General features: G+C 46.2%; 1 protein-coding gene across 1 annotated transcript in view; it reads left to right on the forward strand.

Moving 5' to 3' along the window:
- Positions 1–26403, forward strand: part of LOC142565814 (uncharacterized) — a 66282-nt gene that overhangs the window by 9950 nt on the left and 29929 nt on the right. Inside the window, exons 3-5 of the mRNA XM_075676352.1 lie at positions 4838–4978; positions 15900–16064; positions 22380–22515. Coding sequence (XP_075532467.1) covers positions 4838–4978; positions 15900–16064; positions 22380–22515 — 442 coding nt within the window. The remainder of the gene's footprint in view (positions 1–4837; positions 4979–15899; positions 16065–22379; positions 22516–26403) is intronic.

Consider the following 26403-nt stretch of genomic DNA (forward strand, 5'->3'; position numbering starts at 1 on the left):
CGGTGCATGGAGCTCGCAAGCGGAGCGCGAAGTCACCTTTCTCTCAAACGCTCTCTTTCTAACCAAAACCTGCTCCTCGTACGTTTCTGGACGCCATGTTACGTAAGAAAGCGGATTCCCATACGCGGCTGCTATCGGTAGCCGTAGTCTGCTACGTAGCATTGATACCGCGGCTTCCGCAGGGTGCTGCCACAAGTCCACTGGCTAAGCGCACTGCGGCTCGGTGAGGACAGCCGTGTTTGGCTTACGTTTAGCGCGTAGCCACCAAAATCGGAAGCCATGGCGTCTACGTGAACATCCAAAATGAATTTTGAACTGCGCGCCACGGTTCCATTTAAGGCGGAGCATTGTGGGCACGCCCCACTGCGCCGTTGCCTTCGCAGTGCAAGGAATTGAAGAAGGAGTGGAAGCACCATGGCGACCGTGTTTGATTGTCACAAACTCCGCTTCTGCTGAACGCATTGAAGTACTTTTCACGGCAAGGTATTTTAGGCTATTTTCATTTCAAATGCATTTCTCCACTTAGGTAAAACGTAGCTCACGGCCCCGTTAACGACTCCTAATTGCAGCGAAATGAAAAATCAGTCTCATGTCGTCACATTTGACGTCACGATGTCCGCCTATATTAACCTATCAGTGCACTTGACTGGAGTGACGTGGACATAACCCGGAAGTGGAGCGTGGAGGCCATTCGATGCATCCTTCGACAGTTCTATGTGCTACCCGTTCAATGCAATACTGTTGGTTTCCATGGTGCCGGAAATGTGACAGACGAATAGGGCATGACCTGAGTGTCATCTACATCTTTAAATTATAGCTTTCTCTGCCAACCTCCCCATGGTTTGGCGTGGGCCGTCGCTTTCTCACCAGGTATATTTGTGGATAAGTATAAGAAGGTCATAAGTGCTCGCAGTGCAAAGGGGCTAGATAAGCCCTGAATGCAGATCGCCGAAGTATAGTATAGTAATAAGCTGACCTGTCTTCTGCGTAACAAAAGAAAAACAAATTCCTACATAAAACGTGAACGCATAATATCGGCTCATAGGCATCTCTGAAGCACGCCGACCTCTTAATGGAATAGCGTATTTTATTCAGCGGCTTCATTGACTTGCTTATTTTCTGTGATTTTGCCATTCGGTATACGTTAATTAATAGGCGTGTGCCTATTCTTAGCTAATCCTCTAGAACGGACATGTGCCACTCCAAAATGTGTACATTCCACATCTGAACAACAAACGGTGCCATGTGATAGGTTGGCTGCTACTGGAGATCGTGCAACAGTAAACTGGACTAAAATTAAATTCTAGGGTTTAATATTTACATGCCAATATCACGATCCAATTATGGGGCACGCCGGAGGGAGCGGCTCCGGATCAATTTTCGGCACCTGGGCTTCTTTAACGCGCACCTAAATCTAAGCACACGCGCGCGTTTGTGCATACCCCCCCCCCCCCCCCCCCCCCATAGGAACGCGGCCGGCGCAACAGCAATCGAGTCTGCAGATCCTGGAGATCTCGTGAGAAGTTGGCCGATCCCGCAGACAGTGAAATCCGCGGGTCGCGTGCTGGTGCTTTCCGCGTCTTTAACTATTTTCCGAGCAGGCGCAAGGCCGCTATGCTGCAAAACGCGTTGGAGAAGACGAACGGTTTTGGTAGCATTTCGATAACCGTCTGCCGAGAGCTTTGCCGAGTTTGCAGAGAGTTCCATATGTGCACCGTCTGTCCAATCGCCTCAAGAAGGTAGCCCAGAAGTGCGGCGCACACCTGTCGAGTTTTCAGTGCCAGATAATCTTGCCAAAATGTGCCCCAAAATAACGGGGAATGAAAACTGCTCCTGCTATTCAGAAAAAGAAAATTCAGTTTTGTTAGGCATATTAATGCGTTTTTAACGCGTACACGTCATTTTGACGCTGTGACTTTTGGCGGTTTTGTGAGGTCGCATGACACACAAGCGAAGTGACCGCAGCCCGAAAACGTTTGATCAATGGCAGAACATTATGGCGAAAAAGGCGTCGAATCAGAAATAATAATTTTTTTTTTCGTTCATTTGGTCTAATCATGTATAATCAGTGTGCACGCATTGTGTCGGACGGGGCGTTTTCGCGGTTTTCGTGACGTCACGGAGAGACAGGCAAAGTGGGGGTGGCCCGAACATTTTTTGACCAATCATGGAGGACTCATTGCAGAATTGGAATAGAAATATTTAGTATAGCTTTAGGTTATATAGCGCCCCTGGCCGGCGAAAAGGGGCATGCTACGAAGTTATTGACTTACGCAACAGATGTGTTATTTATAAGATGCCGCTGTCTTGAGAAAAGGCTTATGTCGGACAGACGGAGCGCATCCTCAACGACTGGCTCAGGGAGCATTGCACATCTGTAAAAGCTCAAAAGGCGGGGGGGGGGGCACCTAGCCGATCATTGCCGAAGATGCGAGTGAACTACGGTGCTAGCAGCTACTCGTGTACTACGAAGATATGAACATGAATCAGAAAGAGAGAAATCCGAGGCGTTTAGTGTCCACTAAGACGCAGATATGTGCGTAAGCGTTGCCTCAACATCGCCAACAGACAGACAGATATCGTATCTCCGCGAAACCCTGCCTAGTTCCCATGCAAATATTAGTCTGTTTTGTTGATTTTGTTTCACGTGTTTTATGTACTGAAAATGACGTTCCTTCCACGCACTTGTACATTAAGTAGTTGAAAGTCTATAGCGGTTTTGCTTTTTGTATTTAACCTGCGTCTGAACTTCTTGCTCTAGTAAACAGGCATCTCAACAAAAACTAATTAGCCAGCTTATTACGCTTACTGTCTTGACACCGCATACACACTGTAAATATACTTAGACTTATTTCCCTTTTTTTTGTTCTTTTACATATAAACCAAAGCTATGCAGCAGGAATAACTATACGCTTGTACGGCGCGTAGGATTCGACTTTCTCTATTTCTTCACAGAATAATATCAAAATGCTCATTGGATAACTACATCCCTTTTGTTTTCTATGAAAACAAAGAGGATGCGTTTTCTATATTCTGCCAAGTTTATCCGGTACTGAAAACTCGACAGGCGTGCCTCACTTCTCGGCTGCCTTCTTCAGGCGATGAAACAGATGGTACATGCACATATGGAACTGCTACAGGCTTAGCGTTGTCCCGGTATCTATTCATGCCTCCCCGTCCCTCACCTCGCCTTACTCCTTTTGCAAGGGTTTCACACACCGAGACCACCAATTCCTTCGAGTAGTCTGCTCTCTCCAACTGTGCTACTTGGTCGTGTACACAGTTGCCCCGTCCGTGCAGACAAGACCTCTGGAGCGCATTGCGAATGCAGTTTCTTTACAATGCCACTTTTCACGAGCTTTGAGTGGATGGACTCATAGCTTAGAGTGTCTTTCCTACAACGGACTTTCAAGAAGCAGGACACAAGTGACAAATGTTATGGTTGTAAATAAAATCCAAAGATTTAGAAACTACTGGCATCGTTAGGCCATTTAATGCGCGAAGCAATTAACGGCTCGACAACGACGCCTGCGGTATAACGACGACGTCAACAACGAAGGCAGCTGCATCACAACAGTGGCGACGACCGCAACGGCACGACCACCGCACTTCGTTGACGGACATCCGTGGCAACAAAGAGCTGTATCAGTTGAACGCTGAGTATGAGTGCTGCGCTGAAAACCCCGATGCGAGGATTATCCTTGACTTGGCCAAGCAAGTCAAAGCATGTGCCCTTATTTTGCAAATAATTAGTTCTGTGTCTTTTTAGCAAATAATTATAACAGTGACGATTATCCACGATCCTCATAATTTGCAAATCTCATCTCCAGTTCACGGAATCTGTCTCTGGCAAACGTTATCTCCGCCTCTATTTTAGGTTGTCCATGGGAACAGTTTAAAGTCCGCACGTTTGGCGTTCGACGGCAACGTTACAAATTCTATATAAAAAGCAAATAATTATGACCATGCATGCTGGAACACCTAATCTTCAGTTCCCCTATACTTTATGACAGATCTAATCCCTGCATCTCTGTTACCCTTCACGTGCACTGAGCGTTTCATTATGAACACTCAAACTCAGTTTTGTAAGTCGTTACTGCTTCGCGCAGGAAAAAAAAAGTCGCAGGTTCGCCCGAAAGGCGAAGCATCAATTGCGACATCAAATTAGTGGACAGCTAGCTATACGAAGTAAGAATAGTAGTTTTATTCAGCCGAACAAACTTGTAAACATAGGCATACTTACTAAATTAACAAGCATGGGGCCACGCGTGCACTAGCAAACATGAAGACATCTCACTCGATGACCAAGGAAACTCACTGTCAAAACGCTGGAGAGCGGAAACACGACAATGGCAGCGAGGGAATTCAACTGCATGCTGCGTCTCGCATTATCGCGAACGATGCCGCAAAAACACAGCACGCGGTGGACTCTGTCCCTGTCGCAGATCGCTTTCAAGATACAGCAGCTAGGGCAGGCGCCCGGGGCCGCGCGGAGTAGAACGCGCCTCTCCCGTCCCTGACCTCCCCCTGGATCTTTGCGCGTGACGCAAGACGGTACGCTTCCTCCCCTCTTTCTTTGCTTGCGTAAACAAGATTGAGCCGCGATCGCCGGCTCACCCTCGCACGCTTTCACTCACACACATAGCACATGGCGACGATGCTATCGCGCTTGGACTTTATGCGGAACCTCACGGCGACGGCGCCGGCAGAAATGCGCCTGGAGTGTCCATATGATTGGTATCGCAATAAGGAAACAGCAATGAATTGGAATGCGAATTCAACACTGAATGTTTCCAACATTGCCTGCAGCGTTTGACCTTAATATGTTTCGTTCCAGGGCCACACGAAGAGTGTCTTCCCGGTGATATTCGTGCCGACGGACGGACTCTCAGATGCTGACGCCGAGGACATCGTTGTCACAGGCTCCCACGACTGCACGGCTCGAACCTGGGGCCTTTTCTCCGGTGATTGCTTAAAGGTACACCCTCCCATCTTTCTTATTACTATGGTTAAACTCGAAGTGCGTGCAGCGTCATTCAGCAGAATTCAGTCAAGACCTGGCATAATTGGCATAATCTCTAGGTCCCAGCAGAGCCTGGTCGTAACCGTCAATCTATAAGGGCTTTGCTGACATCGCACAGTTTCGTCGATGTCGCAGTCTCGCGAAACAGTAACAGTAACCCTCCTTTTAAAGCGGAGCTTTCTTTGCCTCTTTCTTCGACTTTGGCGCTGCTGCTACTGTTACTGCTGCTTTTGTCTGGCATGCCGCGTCGGGGGTGGTTCAGAGAGTACATGGCAGGAACACGACAGAGAGGAAAGTCGACGCGAAAAACTCGTTTGGACCTTTCCATCGCGTGGCATGTCCACGATGTCCTCTGGAGCTCCCTGAGTTTTGCCACATTAGCCTCTTGACAGCTGTAATTATCCGTGACCCCTCTCAAAAGCATTGCAGCAACTGCAACGCTTACCTTACTACTAACGTGTAATTCCAAAGGGGACGTAGATAGAACTGTAAGGAGGAGGGGGAGAGGAGGCAGAGAATGGGTAGAACCGACGTAGACGCGAAACGAGTGAATAACAACCTTGCCCCTCTCGCAGTTCCCATGCAGGGAAAAAGGGCGAGACAGGGAAAAGAAAAGCGGTTGCGGGCAAACTGAAGGTACGGTACGGTACGCTTCTGCTATATCTGAAAAAGAAATACCATGCACATTTGTCAAGCTGACAAATGACGTACCGCATGCAGACGCAAAGCCGCATTAAAACACCGTAGGGTATAGGCGACACTACGGAAGCGATCACACGTCTAATCAGCATTTCTGTGCCCGAAGGGGTAGCTTGACGGCCGTGGTATTGTTCGAGGTCACGGATCTAATCCTGACCATGGCAGCCGCATTTCGACGGGAGCGAAATACGAAAACGCTAGTGCACTTAGATTTAGGTGCACGTAAAAGAACACCAGGGTGTCAAAATTAATCCAGAGTCCGCCAGTATGGCGTGCCTCATAATCCGATCGTGGTTTTGTCACGTACAACCCCACAATTCAATTAACATTTACTACTTTTGCCACGATGCGACGTGCAATGATAGGCAACGATAATGTCCAACCCTCTCGAAGGTTATGAACAATGACGCACAACAACGCCTCAAGCAAATACGCCTTCCTGTGTTTTCTGTGTACTGCGTAGACAAACAGCAGTGGTGCACACATGGTAACGTTTAATATCGTCTAACCACTATCATATTGGACCAAATGCTGAGGAAATTACATCATCGCCGTCAACATCACCACTAATTATCGTCAATCAAATCAAACAGCACAGAAAGCTTCGCTTACATCGATTCTGTCCGCATATTTTTTTTTTCATTTTCTTGTACTGCCCTCTGCTGCACTTAGTCGGAAACGTTTTGGAAGGGTGCCGAGGCTTTATCCTGGGCCGCGATTTCATAGCGTCGCCTTTTTATTCATTCATTCATTTTATTTGTTCTTCACAATTACACATTGTGAACGGAGCCAACGAAGAAGGCCGCTACTTCATCGCTTGAGGAAATCCGTGGTCCCGATTTCATTTTCCTTTTTTTTCTTTGGCAGCCACAGCAACAATACAGTCAATAAATGAGCCGAATAAAACAGGTGAACACTTTCCTAGAACACCCTATACATTGCGACGTGAAAAAAAAGATAATAACCACAAACATACGATGCAAGCCCATGAAGAAGCACTATAGGCGAGATTTGTTGTAGACTGGAAATATCAGCGATAACACACATGTCATTCGTGTCACTTGTTTTAACCAGTAAATAGCATCACTAATTCTGTGAAAATGAAGTTTGCAATATCGATTGCAGATTTCCGGTAATGATATAGCATTCTAAGGAAACAATTTCGGAGCCTCTTTATGCCGTAGTTAGTTCCACAGTGTGTGATTATCCGCTTATCGGTATTTCTAGCATGATACATCGGATGTCCGATGCTATTCCTTTTCACGCTTTTTGCGCTTCGTCAGTGGTCAGAGCGGCGCTCCGCCAGCGTTATTGTTGGGGTCAGCTGGCCATTGAACGGTGAATACAAAGCGAGGCGTAAAATCGAGTGGAAGGCATCGCTACAAAACTACGGTCCGTGATTTGTGTGCATATGCGTGACCACAATGTTGAGTGTGCGTCAGTTGTGCGTTTCCTTGATCGCGATTAATTAATACTGTGTCCCCAGAGGACAACATGTCGTTCCAGAAAGCTATTTAGCGTTGACTGACTACTGAGTTAGTAGTCCTGGCCGCGCTCTTGTGCAAACAGAGTGGTCGATAAAAACAACCCGCCGATTTCGGCATTACCGACGCGGCTGCCATGAAATTTGTTGTCGCTGATTTCTGTTCGTGCAGGTCGCCTTTTTTATTCCTTTTACCCATTCTCTATGAGACATTTGGCATATTCGCTTATTCGCTTGAAGAAACCTTACAGCGCAGCTTTCCATCTCTGATTACCGATTTAGATGCAGAGCGGTGCTTTTGTTGACATCGGCATATATTGCCACCACCGCTCATCGGTTGCTTAAAATTGAATGTGGGAGAATATAAACTTTTTTTGAATACGAATAGCAAGTATCGAATATCAAATCGAATATTGAATAGTCAAACGCAAGCGCGTAGGTTAAGCAGAAATATTTATTTCGGTCTAATTAGGTACCATGCCTGTGCTGACTATAGTGCAAAAATATCACTTTGAAACGCAAGATTGTAATCATCACTTAAAAACTGCCAGAATAAGATAGTAGAATTTTGCTCCAGTTGGTGATGCATATTTGAGTACGGTGAAGCACGAAAGGCGGGACAATGCGAGGGAAGACAGACAGGACAAGCGCAGTGTCCCCCGCGTGCTTTTTGGCGGCTTAGTTCGCGTTGATGCGATGCAAAGCACGCAGATCAATTCGCTCGCTGCTGCTGCCGCGCTTCCTCACTCCAGTGTTTTGATAGCGAGTTTCCGCGGTCATCCAATGAGATGTGTTCATGTCTGCTTGTGTGCTTGTCCTGTCTCGCCTCGAATTGTCCCGTCTTTCGTGTTTCACGGTACTCAAATACACGAATAGCTTCTCAAAAATTTAGGGCCTGATTTCAAGCAAGCTCTCCAAGAAAGAATGGCTGCCGTATATGACTAGCTTTCTAAAAAGACTAAATAAATGGTTACCAAAAAAAGATAAGTAGTTGGGGGGGAAAAAAGCTGCCGAAGCTTTTGTGGGTCACAAACACACGTAAAAATTAACATTAAATCAGGGGGTTTTACGTGCCAAAACCACTTTCTGATTATGAGGCACGCCGTAGTGGAGGACTCCGGAAATTTTGTCCACCTGGGGTTCTTCAACGTGCACCTAAATCTAAGTACAAGGGTGTTTTCACATTTCGTCCCCATCCAAATGCGGCCGCCGTGGCCGGGATTCGATCCCGCGACCTCGTGCTCAGCAGCCCAACACCATAGCCACTGAGCACACAAACACACTTAAAAGGACCCCTTGCAAAGAGAACATGACAGGTTGTTGCGTAAATGGTGATGACTGTCAAGCACACTAAATGACAGTCTATGCAAGCAAAAATCACGCCTCGCAATGTAAGCTTCTGCTGGGAAGCCGCTAACAAAGCTGGCCTTGCCCATTCTATTTCTGCGTTGCTTCGAGAACTTAAGTCATTGTTTCACTTCTGATAATCTGCGATATATTATTTGGGAGATGGAGAACAGTAACCAGCCTTAAAAATTCGCTTGTTGCAAAACATTTGGTGAGCTTCGATATTCGAAAATACCAAATACTTCCTTTTCGAATATGAATACTTAGTGTGTACTATACGATGCGTATTCGAAACTTCGAGTAATCTCCCACGGCGACTTAAAATATATCGAAAACAGTGCAGCGCTAATACAAATGTCAAAACGTTGCAAAACGTACATGTTTACGCATATGAGCCGCGTACAGGCACCCTGAGGCGAGTCGATATGAGCAGCCAAGCCCCTTTAAGAACGGCGACCGGAAAACCATATAGTACAGGCTCTTATACTACATCGCTGATTATGCTCTTTACGTTAACTTCATCGTACTTAACAGTTTGGACATTACGAAAAACATTGTTAGAGGAAGTTGTGCCCGTATGAGTGCTCATTTATAGCGCGTGTAATTTTCTCAAGAAAATGTGGACGGCAGTGCCCACTCCGTTATTGGGAACTGAGCGAGGCGGCTTTCTACGCCGCTGTATACCGTAGGCACACTCACTTGTTTTCCGTTTGACATAAGAGGTAAACAGTGCACCGAAGGAATTAAGAAATGTGTGAGCATAACAACGCGTAGAGACTTCGTACAATGTATACGTATACGCAGGGTACGCGCCGACGAGTCGCGAATGCGAGTGACAGCCACTGAACTGGGACACATACGCCGATGTCGGTACCGCGCTGTGTTGCCGCTTCCCGTTTATTGTATGCGCGCCGTACAACGAAATGAGCAGTGCTTGATTTCAAGTGACTAGAGCAGAACTGAACCATAAAAGCAGTTTCCTTCGTCCTAACTGCTTACTTTTTGCTCAGCTCCATCAGCAGCGGGTGCGCGAACTCATCGGCTATATACCGTATAAGACTAAACCTTCACTGAACGAGATCCACATTGGCTCTTACTTAATTTGGACGGCTTGGGCGGGCTTAAGTTTGTGCATTTCAATTTTAGAAGCATGCTCCGACTCATTTTTATGCGTGAATAAATATACATACAAATTCAGGCTCTGTGGCTATTGCGTTGTCGGTTCGCTCAGATGCCTATCGCACGGGGATCGGTCGAACGATGGTCGGCAGATTGGTTCTGTCGGAGTCGTCGGCACGAAAGCCCGTTATGCTACGACGACGAGGGCTCGTCGGTTGCGCCTTGCTCAGCCTATAGTATGATAAAATGATCTATCAGCGACACGGTGGGCTGACTAGTCGGACGACCGTCGGCGTCTTTTCAATGTCCTATCGGACCAGTATCGCCGAGGCATGCGCTGTCCCAGCCAGCAAAAGAGGGTCGACGCTTGGAGAAGTCTCGGCCACTAGCATGATGTTTAATGAAGTACTGTCTCAGGGTAACGAATAGGGGTTTTTCGATCTATTTTCTTTCCGTAAGTGAAAGACGGCTGTACTACGTGGTTTCCGAAGAAGCGCATCCTGCTTTAAACGCAGAGTGGCAGCCGCACGCTGCCCAGGTTGTTTGCATCGCACCAGCGTGGATCTATGGGTGCAGCTGCAAAGGGGCATCTGGCACGCTCGCTTGCTACGGTACGCGACTCTGCGCATCCAGAGTCGCTCACAGCCTTCCATGGCCTCCGAGATTGGAATGCACGCGCGGACCCTTCGTAAAATATTCGAAAACTTTGCTCAATACATAGGGTTGCGATCATCTGCTGTCACGCCGTGCCAGTGTAACAAAACTAAGCAAAAAAAAATTCTGAACCACCGGCTCAGATAGAAAACGAAGCCTGGGCCTGCTACGGCACATCAAAGATATTGTCAGTACCAGCTTACGGCATTCAAAAGAGCTATACTGCCCCTGGCAAGGTAAGTGTGTCGGAGGACAATGAAGTACCCACACCGAAGACGAAGCGGAATCGTGAGGAGGCCGTCGAATTCCGTAGTGGTGAGATACACGCTGACGTTCAAATCAAATCATTTCCTTTCATTTATTTCTCACCTTAAAGGCCCGGAGGCATTACATAAGGGAGGGCTTCAATCCTTTTTTACGCACAACAACTATGACGATAAAATCAACAAGCGTGAGCGATCGCTTGCCGTAAAACATTCCGTATAGTAGAAGTGAGAACAAGAGCGCGTTATCAAATCATGAAAATGAGAAACCGATACTATGCCCGAGTCGCCTGCGCTACATCCAGCCGGTTCGCGCTACGAAATGCGCTTACCTAATCATGATCTATTCATGCAAAACATCTTTGCTAAAGCTTACCGTTCGGTGTAGTTGACGTGTGATACCATAAAGAAGACACGCATACACAGGCACCAACGTACAGGCAGACACCGCACACCGCTACAAGCGTTTACGTGCCTGGCGCACTCGTTGAGAATTCAAATTGACGCGGACAGATGGCGCACCGCCATTGCGCATGCGCAGGAGCTCAGGGCGCCGGGTGCGTGCGTGCTCCGAGAAGACCGAGCGCCTTTTCCTTTTTCATTTTTTTCTCTTTCTTTCTCTTTCTTCTATCTTTTCATTTTTCTTCTTTTTTTCATGAAGGAAATGCGCTGGCAAGTTGTATTACAAACGCTGTGGGCAATCGCATGGAACTGGAATGCACACTTGGATGACTGCGCTGTTTATAAAAGCCGTTACAGGGCCATTCACACGCTTGCATTATCGCCAACAACGACGAGTAACACAGTGCATTTGTAGCATATCTTCCAGCGTACAACACATACGTTAGTGCAAATTTTCTGTTCCCATGATAGGTCAAAGCAAACAGTACAGCAATGACGCACTCATATGCGTGGCCGCACAGGCATACCGCCTGGGAAATACTGTGTGGGCTCAGAGAATTTGGCACATACTTTAAGTAAATGAGAAAATTTGATGAGCTTATAGTGCAGGATACCAGCCAACGAAAAACCACCCGATGTTAGTGATGCAGCCGAGATATGAGGACAACGTGAAAGGTATCTGAGATTCTGACGACACACAACGCGCACACTACATGCGCGACATCGGTTCATCGCACACTCGCAAAGTCTGCGTTGTCTGCTACAAACATTACGAGTCCCTGTGCTGTTAGCTTGATGCCTCTTTGGAGCCCGCTTGAAGCAAAAGTTGGCGTTGATAATAACCATTATCGCGATTGGATCGGCGTTTTGTTTTCTTTATTCTACTGCCGCAAAAGTGATGCTATGACAAATGTGAAGACTGCATTGGGATTGCCGAGAGCGACCAGGTAGATCATATCATGTGGCCAACAAATTCGGAGGTATACACTATGTGTATACTAATGTCTACAAATCAGCTCTACAGCAATCTCAGCAGTATACAACTTCAGTGGTTTATATTAAACGTAGCTCCGTATTATCCATCGGTACCTGCGCTTGGTTACAGTGTACACGGGTCGGACAGAGATTAACGACTTTTGTCCATAGTCAATCTATAGAGGGCATGTAAACCTGAAGCAATAAGAATTTTACAGTATCGGCTGTTTTCTAGTTCATCTCTCGCCTTACCACAATCTGTATACGGGCTGCTCGCACAAGTTAACGTGACCTTTGGTGACGTCCCACCCTATGGCCTTCACCGGCGGTGATATAGGAAACCGTGGAGGATAATTCGAATTGCAAAGAAGCATACAGGGTGTTTCACTTAATTTGAGCCAGACGTTAAAATATGCAAATGCTACGTAGCTGGAAAGAACCAAGGTAATGTTGTTTGCCGTCGCTTAGAGATACTCGGATAATTTTTTTTGCATTCCCCCTGATTAGATAATTAGTGTTAATGAATTTCTCAATTACTATAATTAGATTATATGTCTCAATGGGAAAATTGTCGAGCCACATGTGAAACTCCCGATACAGCTTTCTGTTGCTCATAGACGCGTTTTTCCGAGCCTGAAGAAGCCCGCGACCCGCGATTACACGCAATGTGCCTCGAGCGGCCAGTCGTGTAGCGATATATATATATATATATATATATATATATATATATATATATATATATATATATATATATATATATATATATATATACGTGTGAAGAACTACGTAGACTGGGAATAGACAAAAACAATCAACACCTTATCGACTCTCGTCTATAGACAAAGAATCTATAAGGATAAATGGAGACTGCATCGAATTTTGTCTGCACGTAATCTATAGGGCGGAAGTAGGCAAAAAGAAACAAGCACCATATCGATTTTTTTCTATAGACTGACTATAGAATGGGAGTAGACAAAAAGAAATAGAAACCTTATCAACCTTTCTCTATAGACAATCTATAAACTGGGAGCGGACAAAGCTAATCAACACCTCATTGACTCTCGTCCATAGACAGTCTAAACACCAAGAATTAACAGCAATAAATAGAGACTCTATCGACATTTGTCTATAGGTAGTCTAGAGAGGGGAAGCAGACAAAATGAAACAAACAGCTGATCAACTTTTCTCTATAGACAGTCTATAAACCGGGAGTAGACAAAAAGAAATAGAAACTTTATCGACTCTCGTCTATAGACAGTCTATAGACAAAGAATGGACAAAAGGAAATAGATATTGCATCGACTTTTGTCTATAGATAGTCTATAGAGGGGAAGTAGACAAAAAGAAACAAACACTTTATCAACTTTTCTATAGACCGTCTATAGAATTCGAGTAGACAAAAAGAAATATAAACTTTATCGACTCTCTTCTATAGAACGTCTATAGACAAATAATAGACAAAATTAAATAGAGATTGTATTGACTTTCGTCTATAGACAGTCTATAAAGGGGACATAGACAAAAAGAAACAAACATCTTATTGACTTTTTTCTGTAGACCGTCTGTAGAATGTGAATAGACGAAAAGAAATAGAAACCTTATGGACTTTCGTCTATAGACACTCTTAGACTGTATCAAAAAAAGACCAAATCTATAGAAAGGCAAGGTCGTCTCTAAAAAGTCTATAGACTTTCTATAGACAGGGGTCACCGTCACGGCACCGGCGTCCGTCAAGAAACAGTGTTTTCTTGCCAATTTCTCCTCAAAAATAGCACACTGGTTACCTTGGGTGATGCTCCTAAGGTCACCGATATCCTGTTATTCGCCTGCAGTGTTTTTGTTATTGGACTTTTGATTTTATAGCATGGGTGCGCCAGCACTCCGACCATAGGGTTCTTTCTGGGCACGTTAAATAAACATTATTATTATTATTATTATTATTATTATTATTATTATTATTATTATTATTATTATTATTATTATTATTATTATTATTATTATTGCTACTACTGAGAATTTCAAGAGGAAGATCATTGTTCGGACCAGTGGCGTACGGCCTGCCCAAGATCCCCTCTTTCCCTCAACATCCCCGTCCCGGGCTTAGGTTGTGCCCTCCGCCGAAAAAATTTCTCTCTGCGCCACTGGTTCGGACATGGTGTACTTTAAAGGAACTAAACCCTAAGAATAATGTCGTGCCCCAGCCTCTGCTGTACGTCGTTTGTACCATATATATATATATATATATATATATATATATATATATATATATATATATATATATATATATATATATATATATATATATATATATATATATACGACGCGCCGCACCTCTTCCTTTCTTTCTCTTCTTTTTTTTTCAGCCCGCTGTATACCCCATGGGAACTGTAGAACGGTTCTTGCCGGGGGCTGCACGAAACTTTGCCGTGTACGCAGGCTAGCCTTTTGCAAGTCGCACTGCGGCAGATTGCGCACGGCGCCCTCGACACCACGGGGCGCAATATTTCACCGGCCAGGGCATGTTATTCACGGCAGGAAGATGTCTGCGGCGATGACCCGCTTCCCCGGGGTTGAATGCCTCTTTCGGACAGGCAGCCACAAATCAACAGCTCCTCTCCCCTCCAAACCCCTTCCTGCCACGTCGGGACGTGGGTCATCTGGTACAGACTTGTGGACGGAGAGCGCTCCGACAACTGAGCAGTTAAATTTATACCGAAACATTAAGCCGAAAAACACGGCTATTCCCCGAATCGCAGCCTTTTTGCCACAGCTGCCCACACGTTGCGCTGCGAGATCAATTGCGCCAACGCGCCAGACATCAGCAGTAACGCAAGGGCTGCCGTATGAAGACGTCGTGCGGCACACGCGCAAATCAGCGCTGCCCTGGTTGCTCTGCACTGGCGGATCGAAGCAGCCTGGTGGCCGCGTCGGGAATGGCAGCTTCCTGCGGGAGACAGTTAGGAATGGCCGGATGGGGGCACCGGACACGCGAGCGGCCAGAGGGCGTACGCGGAACCGCAGGCGGCCGCGCTTTTCTTCGGAGCCCCTCAGTCGTCGACGCGAGCAATTACCGCACCGGCTAACACCACGCTCCATCGAATTGACGTTATTAGGTCGTGCTACGGAGCTTGTGGGCTCGACACGCTGATAGCAGGCATCAGCCACGAAAGAACAGGGAAGCGTACGAGCGTTTGGACGACCATAGAAGTCGTGAGTGTCTCGAGAGAAAAACCAATAAACAGTCAAGCTACACATTTTCGCAGTCAAGCACTGTAGCGTTGTCCCGTTGGCAGTAGGGATGAATAGCCTTGAGCCTGCCTCGCAGCAGCAAGCACGTCACACGATTCTGTTAACCTGCTTATCTTCTCGAACGCAGACTCAGCTATACCAGGCTAAAAGCGCGGTAAAATCCTAAATTCCCCTCCTGTCTAGTGCAACCCACCGACTTTTCTTTTATTTTCCTTTTTTTTTAAGGATTGCGTGATGCCGTTACATGTGAGGAAACAAGCCGTGGCAATTAAGACAAAGGCATGTATGCCGCCATTTTCCTTGTTCATTTCTCTGCTTCTCTTACAGCACTGTTTCATAATCCGACGGGGATGGGTTTACTTTATGGTGATTGATTGATTGATTGATTGATTGATTGATTGATTGATTGATTGATTGATTGATTGATTGATTGATTGATTGATTGATTGATTGATTGATTGACTGACTGATCATCGTGCCCGTCATGATCCTGATTTCCTGTTTTCAACTGCCAGCGGCGGCGACATTCTGTTTTCTGCCACTTTCATTTCCTTTTCACCTTGCCCAGCTCACAGTAAAAATTTAAGAAAAAAAATTATTTGATTCCCGGGCCGAAGTCTTGGGACTTGAAATGGATCTGTGCAGGCTGCCGTTCACCCACAGTCAAGTCGCGGCCACATTGCAGATTCTACGTGGCCACACAGCCCCAATCAATGCCATGGAGGTGGACGCTGAAGGAGTCTACATGTTCACGGGCGGCGCCGATGGCGTAATACGAAGCTGGCACGTTCGCAGCGGTGAATGCCAGCACGTGCTCACTGGACACCAGGGACCCATCGTTTGCCTGCTAGTGAGTTGATGACACTGACAACGCAAGCCGCGTTGCACTTCATTTCTATCAAACGCGCCGCTGCGTACATGGAGGTAAAAGCACACATTGATTGATTGATTGATTTTCACTATCCAAAGGAACGCCGGGGCAGTGAGGGACGCCGTAGTAGAGAGCTTTGGAATAATTCTGACCAGCTCGGGATCTTTGAAGGATAGAGTTTCATACAATAATTACTTGAGGGAACTCAGCCGCTGGTGGCTACGGGAGCTGCGATGAATACGGGAGCTACAATGAAGCATGAGAATTATGGGAAGTACATGGATTTGCCTAACCTTCGTCTTTCTGGCTTCAAACGGCTTCGCCATTGTGTAAACTCGTCATTTTCAACGAAGCAATGCGTAATAAATAATTAAATAAACATTATTAAAATTGTCCGGCGGTAGGATTCGAGCACATTGCCTTTAGCACAGATGCCCGATATTGAAAGCATTACGCCACGGACAGACGCATTGACAAGCTACATAAAACGTCCTTATGAATTTAGTGCGGGCAAGCCAGTGCCTTCAGACGCTTGGCGCGTTTCGATTTGCCCACCTCGACAAGCTGAACCGTTGCAATCAGTGTAGCGATTGTGCGTGTTCGCAGCGTCTTCTGCACTTCGAAAAGTACAGATTGCTCTGAAATTTACGACAATGAAGGCATACAAAGCGTAATAAACAAAGCTACAAGCACGAAGATCAGACATACTCGTGTGCTTCCCATCGTTCCCATGGTGGCTGAATGATTGCAGTTTTCTCTAGTAACTATTGTAGGAAAGCCTATGCTTTGAAGTGCACCAAGGCCTACGCACATAGTTTTTTTTTTCGCGGTATGCCCCATAGGAATGTCGTTTGCGTGGCTGAGAATGAAACCCTTTAGCTCGCACGTGGCAGTAGAGCACTATAAGTACTACGTCAACGCGGTGGGTCGAAAGACGTACGCCTAAAATGCAGAATATTGCCTACATCTATAGGCTATTTGGTATTCCGTCTCTCTACCTACGTGTCAACGCAGGCGAAAGTAAATTGTTTAGTTTGCCGGGTCGCCTTCTTTATCTGTTCCTTTTTCTTGCGTTGGTTTCACGTTTTGCAAAAACAGTGTGCTACCCCATCTGTCAGCCCCATTTTTGATTTTGGATTCCCATGCCAGCTGACGATGATGGGGTAAGTGCTGACGGGGTAAGTAAGCGACGAACAGGGTAAGTGCCCCTTGTTATCCTTTGCCCATGTAGCAGCCCTTGGAGACAGTCAGTACAGATACCTGAAGGAACACTTTCCATCAGCCCCACACGTGCCGTACAAGGATACCTGAGTGGGGCGCAAACATCAGATATTCTCCCGCTAGTTTGTGATACGCCAGTTGACACCACACACTTCATTATCAATGTAAGTACAAACAACCTCAACACACAGAGCGCCACAGAAACGATCGAGTCTATGAATTCAAGCCGCTCGCCCAAACGCACACATAACCGTAACAACTGTTGTTCCCTGCCTACAAAACAAACACGGCCAATTAATCCACCAAACTAGCGCACTCAAGAAGCACAATGAGGAGACCAGCAAACTCAACTCGTTAATATTGAACTTAGAGCACTTCCACGAGAACGTTGTCACAATGCACTACGCAGAAATACACGAAGCTCCATCCGAGCACCTAGCTTGGAATGGCTTCCACCTAAACCGCAGACGAATACAGACATTTTCTGAACACATCAAGTCCTTTATTACGGACAAGTACAGAACAACATTCGTTGAATCTACCTCAGAGACCACCTCACCGAGTCCGCCGACCATGCCACCCCGAACAACACAACTGCGACAGTCACCTCAAGAACACTCGAAACACAGACATCGGAATGTGAAATGAGCCACGGGACATACACTATTCCAAAGCCGATATAAACGGTAGTACAAACAGACACAACTGTAAGAGGCAACAGCAAATCCACTACCGAAGTGTTCACACAGACACCCACACACCCGCCTGTACACGCATAGAGTCAAACAGAAACCGAGCTGGAATTAAGTGAGGCGTGCGAAAAAAACCTGCCAAACAGAAACACACCCCACGCAGATCTACCTGCAAAAAGACAAATAAATGACAGCCATCGCAAGTGAATAACTCTTCTCTGCCACGAAGCACCGAATTCCTGCAGACTAGAAAACTTACCAAAAAACGGGGGGGGGGGGGGGGGGGGGCTACACCTCCCATCTGAAAACGTACACATTCTGCTCAGAGAACAGTATAATCCCTTAAGTACTAACACTGAACGCTGTACCAGTTCTAGAAACACTTCCATCACACCATCGTGCAAATTGGCAAACAACATTAAACAATGCCTCACTCTCACTTTTGAATATCCTCAAGGAATACTGCGAAGAACAATTGGAAAGTTTTAGCTGGAGACTTCAGAACATAGCTCTGACGCCGGATGATAACGAAGATTGAGAGCATTACCAAAAAAAAACAGCCTAGAAAATTGCTTCAAAAACAAAGGAACAAAGCAAATTCTAATCAAAAAACAACCTTCCAGGCAAACAACCACCTCACGCCAACAAGAGGGACCTCGAATCTAGAAGTACCAGACGTGGCGGAAGCCTCCACAAAATTAAACCAGTCTAAAGTTGTAGACATTTCAAAAACATTAAGTAAAGAAGAAATAGGCGTGCTCAGCAAGGGCCTAAGTTTTTGTCCCACGAACAGCACAATAAATGAATTCGAGCTTGACAAGAACCTTTCAGAATTTTCCCGCCCAATGCGTATCAGACACTTTTCCGCAGACAACAACGCACCAGACACCTGGACGACACCACTCAGAGCCCAATCCACTTGGATTCCCGAACGAGAACAAGCCATAGAACTTGACCTATACCTTAAAACTGTCAGTAAAGAAATTATAAGCCAATCCTAAGCATATAAGTGACCTAAAAATATAACTGCGTCAGAGAGTCGTATCATTTCAAATCTTAGTTGTCGGAGGGACATTGTTATTAAGGAAGCAGAAAAAGGTAGAAGTATAATTATTTGGCCAGTATAAAAGTACAAGCCCGACGTTTACAGACAACTAAACAACCCAGAACATTACCGTAAGCTAGATAGCGATCCGACATTATCCTACACACTGACAATTACCAACAGGCTGAAATCACTTCTTGCTGATGAATTGATAACTCCGTCAGAGTGCAAATTTCTTAAACCAAGCAACAAAAATGCCGGGCGCTTCGACCTCCCAAAAATTAATAAATTTCCACCCACTGAACTATACACCGCTAATATCGTAGGGCGCTCGATGGTATCAAACAACACCCCCACAGACACCATCTCAACATTCCTTAACCGCTTCCTTGGTGACTTTCCACAAAACACGTCCGTCATTTGTACAAGATACGCCCCACCTACTGAGAATTATGGAGGACATTAATACTATAGGCACACTACCCCAGAACATAATTCTTGCAACACTAAACGTCACGGCCCTGTACAACAACATTACAATCCCCGCTGGTTTATCTTCAATAAAAGAAACGCTGTCTAAACACAATGCACAACACTCTATCGAAGTCTACTTGTCTCTCCTTGAATTAGTTCTAACACATAACCCCTTAGAATTTGAGGAGAGTTACTACCTACAAATACATGGGACAAGTATGGGTACGCCTTTTGCACCAGCCTACAGGAACACATTTATGGGGACTCTAGAAACAGATTTCCTATTGCGCTGCACAGAAGAGCCCCACACATTCCTACGACACATAGACGACATACTAATAATATGGGGACATGGTCAAGACAATCTAGATAAATGTGTGTCCTTTCTCAATTCTTTTCACCCTACAATAAAATTCACATCAGAATCTTCAACGGAGAGCATAACCTTTCTGGACACAACAATATACATTGAGGATTGGACAATAAAGACAACGCTATATAGGAAACCGTTCGACAAACAACAGTGCCTAGAATATACCAGCCACCATCCCATACATTGCAAACAAGGCATCTTTAAAGACCAAATCACACGACTACGTCGCAGTTGCGTTGAAAACCAAGACTACATAGACTCGGAAGCGTTTGGGTGCGAGCTAGTTGGTACCGCTCATTCATATTAAACAGCGCCAAAAAACGCAAGGACAAAGAAGAGCACAGGAGCAGTGCTGACTGCCAACCATATCTTTATTAAAGTGCGCAGAAATATATACTATTTGCAACGGCTGAAAGAGGGAAAGGAAGAAAGGGCAGACGAGCCATCGTCAGTCAACTCCTGCTGCGCATGCATCACAAACGTAAAACTATAGAAATGTAAAATACACAATAAGGACATAATCGAAACTAATGAAGTTCTAAGGAACTTAAATTCCTTATTACAAATTCCTCCTAAGCCACAAATTGAAAAGGCCTCAAAGATTTCCCTGGCCATCTGACCGCTGTATCTTCTCAGCACACGCGTGTCCTTCAGGCAAGGTGAACAGTCACACTGTGCACAATGAACAAGATTACTACCAGTCTTAATCTTGACACAGTGCGCATGCTCAGGTAAACGTTCATTAAGGCAGGGTCCCGTTTGCCCTATGTAAGTGCAGCCGCAAGAGGTTGGAATGGCATAAACTACATTAGTATTTCAATCTACGGGCTTGGCTGTATGCTGCTTACTACACAGTCCAGGCATTCGCCGACTATCTTTGACTTTTTTGCGCAACCTTCCCAACTTGTTAGAAGCGGTAAACACCACCTTAACACCCGCGGCGTTCTTGATGCGGTTCGACACACAGTGTATGTAAATACAGGATCACAACAGTCTTGGATATGTCCTTTACCACATCGTGTGGTTTCATGGGGGAACGACCTTCTTGCAATAAGACGTCTGTGCAGGATGACAGCAGCTGTGCTGGATAGCCACTTGCCTTAAGCCGATGTACTTGGTTAGCAAAGCTGTTGGACATCAAGTGGAGGCAACAGCGAATGATCAGCATTTCTGAGAGCCCCCAGGGCTATGGAACGCTTTACCACTTTTGATTGATTGGAAGTGTAAGGGAGATGTTTTTTGGAACATGGGGAATACATCCAACACGTGTGCTCCTCCTGGAGGTGCAGTGCAAGGTCAAGGAACCGGATTTGGACATTTTCAAGGAATTCCCTTGTGAACGTCAACCCTCGAAAAATGCTCTTGAATTTTTCAAGAGCGTGGTCGAACAGAGAAGTAGCTTCATTTGTGCGGGCAGAAAATATAACCAAAAGAATCATCAACGTAATGAAACACTTTCGCAGCACACGCTGTGCCGAGGTGATCGAGGAGACTATCGTAGTGTGCCAACAATAAATCACTCATCGCTCCAACATCACATATCGGTATTGCATTCATCGATATACGCGACCTCAAGTGATATTTGCACGCTTTTCTTGATCATTGCAATTCGGTGTCTTTATTATTTCTTTCTTCGGCGTTCAGGAGGAGGGAGAGATGTATTGATAAATAAGAATAGAAAGCGACGGTTGATGCGGCACTAACAGCAAAAACAGGGTGTTATGCCTTTGGCTCTCAGCATCCACATGGAAAAGCTGCATGCCTCGTAGACTGCTGCGCTTAACGAGTAAGAGCTTGCCACTTCAGTGTAGCCAGTATTGGACTGTGATTACCCGCCGTGGTTGCTCAGTGGCTATGGTGTTGGGCTGCTGAGCACGAGGTCGCGGGATCGAATCCCGGCCACGGCGGCCGCATTTCGATGGGGGCGAAATGCGAAAACACCCGTGTGCTTAGATTTAGGTGCACGTTAAAGAACCCCAGGTGGTCAAAATTTCCGGAGTCCTCCACTACGGCGTGCCTCATAATCAGAAAGTGGTTTTGGCACGTAAAACCCCAAATATTATTATTATTGGACTGTGATTAGAGAGTGTGAGCATGTGTCAACCACCATACTCTGTACTACGAGGATATGCCATCCCTCGGATTGAAGCCTTTGTCGCCAGAACAATTTCTTTCCGTGTACCGATGATTTTGTTCGTTATCTGCAATAACAGAAATAGCCATATCCAAGGTGTATTAGTCACTGCCTATCTCAAGTCTCTACCAATAAAAGAGCGTCGTTAATCCGCGTTGGTGACCGGAAATGTTCGCTCACCTTTTGAGAGATGTAATAGCTATAAATGAGATGAAAATATCAGCCTTCTGGCCAAGCACTGCAGAACGTCGTGGTCACAGAACAGCTTTGCAGGCTCTCAATGTTTCTCGCAGCAGCGACGGCTGGCTGTACTGTAAGAGTGGTGAAACGACGACGAACACTGCACTGTGCGCAGGCGCACAGCAAGATGCTCTACTCGGGTAGCTCGGACAACACCGCCCGAGCATGGGTCATGGAGTTCGGCGAATGCACCCGCGTCTACCGGGGCCACCAGCACACGGTCGACTGCCTCTGCTACCACGACCGGATGCGTACGTTTTCTTCCTTGACGGGCGCGCATTGGGAAAACAGTTTTAAGCTGTATCCACGCAAAGGGGTAATTCTACTCCTAGTTGGATTCACACAATGAGCCCCGATCGCTGATTCGTGCTACAGACGAGCATGACGCGGCTCGGATTTCCCGAATCGCGAAACGTCGCCTTCGGCGTCCTTATGGGCAGCGAGATTCCGTGGCAATGAGCCACGTCGTGCTTGCACGCGTAATTCGGTGCGTCGTGTGAATCGAGCTTTATTTTGCATCTTCACGGATACAAGGGGCGGGGCCGAAAAGCCAGCGCAGAAGTTGGCTTGGTTGATATACTGTAAATGTAGCAAGCGAGAACAAATAAAGCACCTAGGTTACAGCAGAAAAAAAAGATGAATATTACAGTAAAAAGGCACAAATAGAGTAATGTTACAGTAAATTTTTGTAAATAAAGCAAACTGCGGATAATATATCTAAGTGAAGCGGAAGAAATACCGCGACTGTCTGTCCCCTGTAATCATTCGTTGCATGCAACGCCGGAAATGCCACAATTCAATGGTCACTCTTCATCGCATGCGAAGGACAAAGCACGTTGAGGGGGCACGGTTTCTATTAGAGAAATTTACAAAAACAAGCACCGAGACATCCTCATAGTGAATGTGGCCGGCCAATCGCAGGCAGTTCCTGTGCACAAACTACTTTGTGAATCCAGAGGGCTGCTATCTTGTACGCGTTCGAAAAGCGACGTTCGGTTTCGCTTCCTGCGATTGGCCTTGATTGGCCTAGGCCGCGATATCGGTGCAGCCTAGGACAATCACGCGAGACGAAACCGAACGTCGACTTTTTGAACGCGTACAAGATAGCGGCCTAGAGCATGAAATACAGTATTTGAGCCACAAAAAGTAATGCTGCGTCCCTGGTCTAAGCGCTTATCGCGCTGCGCAAGTTCACTCGAGACCGTGGAATGTACTAGTCAAAGTACTACTCATAAGCTCAGATAATTACCCGCGGTGGTTGCTCAGTGGCTATGGTATTGGGCTGCTGAGCACGAGGTCGCGGGATCGAATCCCGGCCACGGCGGCCGCATTTCGATGGGGGCGAAATGCGAAAACACCCGTGTGCTTAGATTTAGGCGCACGTTAAAGAACCCCAGGTGGTCAGAATTTCCGGAGTCCTCCACTACGGCGTGCCTCATAATCAGAAAGTGGTTTTGGCACGTAAAACCCCAAATATTATTGTTAAGCTCAGATAATGTAATAGTTGTGCGAATCCCAGAGCGTTGACCGAAAGAGCTCGTTTATCCTCCCTCTGTGAACACAGCATTCGCGTACATACAGTACGCGATCTGTGAGGAATCGCGATTCGTGCTTTATAAGGTGCCTCCCTCGCACACACCGTGGACGTTGTGCACATTAGCACAAGAAGCATGCATAATGCCGAAACGTGACAAATAGGAGGAAGAGGAGAAAGCACGGGAGAAGTGCAGGCATTTTCTTTGCTCACAGGTCGCAAAAGTTCTCATATTACAACTTGCAGAAAACCAATAGAAAACTACGAAGTTATCGTACCGGAAAACACGCCGCTGGAAGTACAATGCCAGCATAAAAACGGCATTGCCTGAGGCACAATTCATAAAGCTTCTCGTTGGTAAGTGCTATTTTTCATTGGCCAGCCGCCTACGCTAACAATATGTTTAGCGTTACGATTGGCTGGAGAGAGAGAGAGAGAGCGAGAGAAAAATGGGATGAGAAAGTTGGGCAGGTTCAGCGGAAGACTTTCTGGTTTTTGCCCTGCACTGTGGGAAGGAGAAGGGTAAATGAAAGACGGATATAATAGAGGAGAGATAAAGCAAAGGCACGAAAAGAAAATAGAGGAGGTGGGGAAAGGTTTTTCAGAGCTATAGTGTTTCTAATAGGCCGCTCGAGCGCAAAAACTTCAAAAGTTCCTTGACCAACTTGTGGTGTGACGTCTATATAGGCCGGCGCTCCAGAACTGTTTGCTTCGAAAGCAGATGGTCGTCAATACGAGCCAGCGCGGTCGCGAGGGGCTGTCTGAGTTTGTTGTGTCGGGAGACAGCTGCAAAGAACGTGTTCATTAGTTCCCTCGCTGCCGCAGTAGTCACACGCTGCACTATCTTCCCTTTAGATGCGCAAAGCAAATGATTTTGGAAAAGCGGCGACAAGCCATGGTCGGCAAAGTACTGTTGTCTCGGGTCGGGATAGACCAGGTGGAGTACGAAGCCTAAGGCAGGGGTCCGGTAGGTTCAGACGCGTGTGCTGGAAACTAGGTGCGTTCAAGAACGATTGTATGGCAATACTCGACAGCACTCGATGCTTCGCTGCAGCGTCTGTTCTTTATAGCGGGATTGGTTCTCGCACGCCTTCTTCATGAGCAGATCAAGCAGCTTCATCGGCACGTTCGTTGCCCACTATGCCACAATGGCTCAAGTGCCACTGAATGTGACGTCGTGTCCTTGCTCGACGAGCGGATGAAAGAGCTCTCGGATTTTTAGATCTGGTTCTTCGTAGGTTCCATGGTGTATGGCAGAAAGCAAGCAATGTAGAGCTGCCTTCGAGACACTGGAAACACTCCAATTTTGACGTGGTTCCTCGCGAATCATGCGAAGTGCGCCGCGAAAAGCAGCAAGCTCCGCGGCTGTCGATGTTGTCTGGTGAGATGTCTTGAAGTTTGCGGCGGTGATTTCGTAGGAAAAATCTGTGATCCTGCAGACCCGTCCGCGGTATAATTATAGTTGAACCATCAGTGTACAAATGAGTATTATCGTTGTATTGTTCTCACAGCAAGAGCAGCGAAAGTTACTTCTGGTGATGAGAGCTGTGCCTTTGCTAGAATTCCTGGTACTGTCAGTCGAACTTGTGACTGAGTCGAACACCAAGGGGGAAACAAAACTCTTGCTGCAGCTGTGTGATCTGATGGAACGTAAACACGATAAGGCACTATCGTTTGACAAAAAGAGGCGCGTGGTCGGACTTCCTGCAGTGAGGCGAGATATAGCGTAAAGGGGCGTGAACAAAATGCCTGACGTGTGCTCTGAGTGCTTCCATAACAATGTGAATCGTGACTGGGTAGTCCTGCGCAATTGCAATGGTTTATGCTGTTGATGTACATCATCGCAGCCCTAGACAAACACTAAGCGTCTGGATCTGAGCACTTTCGATTGAACGGATATACCTGCCGATTGGTTGGAATTTTTTGTTACGAACAATTCTAGCTTAAGATGTTCTTTTGAATACGGGCCCTGATTCGGAAGCACTCCTCAGACAACGGCCTAATTTAGCGGTAGCAGGTATGACCACGAGCCAGATGCCCTTGGTTCAGTTTTTGAAAAATCCTTCGTGGGGTGAAAGGTGTTTGGTCTATACGGCCGTCTAAACTAGGAAAAACAGTAGTAGGCTGCCGAATAAGAAGAAAGTTTTGTTGCGGCCAATATCGCTCCTATCTGCACTGTTCGCACCCATAAATTCACCGCGCAGACTATAGGCGCATTTCCCATAAGTGCCATTCGCCCGTTCTTCCTGCTAGCTGAACGCTTACTATTGCCGACTATATTGTTTTTATCTTCTCACATGCTCTTGCCTTCCGCAGCCCTCTCAGCTTTTGTTTCCCAGAATATCCGTAAACATTTAGAAAACAGACGGAGCGGTAGGAATATAATGAGTTGTCCTTTCTCTAATTAATTACCGCTCGACAGTCACTCTTTAACGAGCACTATATTGTGCACAATCTCGAACAATGAGTTGGTTCGTCATCCAAAGCGTGGTCAAACGTGCTTTTTTGTTTTTCTGTTCTTTTTCTACTTTTTTTTCGCTATCGTTGCGACAGATGGATGTAGAAACAGTCAAAAGGCACAAGTAAAACGACCGCATAGACTAAT

The sequence above is a fragment of the Dermacentor variabilis genome, unplaced genomic scaffold (genome assembly GCF_050947875.1).
Source record: "Dermacentor variabilis isolate Ectoservices unplaced genomic scaffold, ASM5094787v1 scaffold_12, whole genome shotgun sequence".
Taxonomy (NCBI): Eukaryota; Metazoa; Arthropoda; class Arachnida; order Ixodida; family Ixodidae; genus Dermacentor; species Dermacentor variabilis.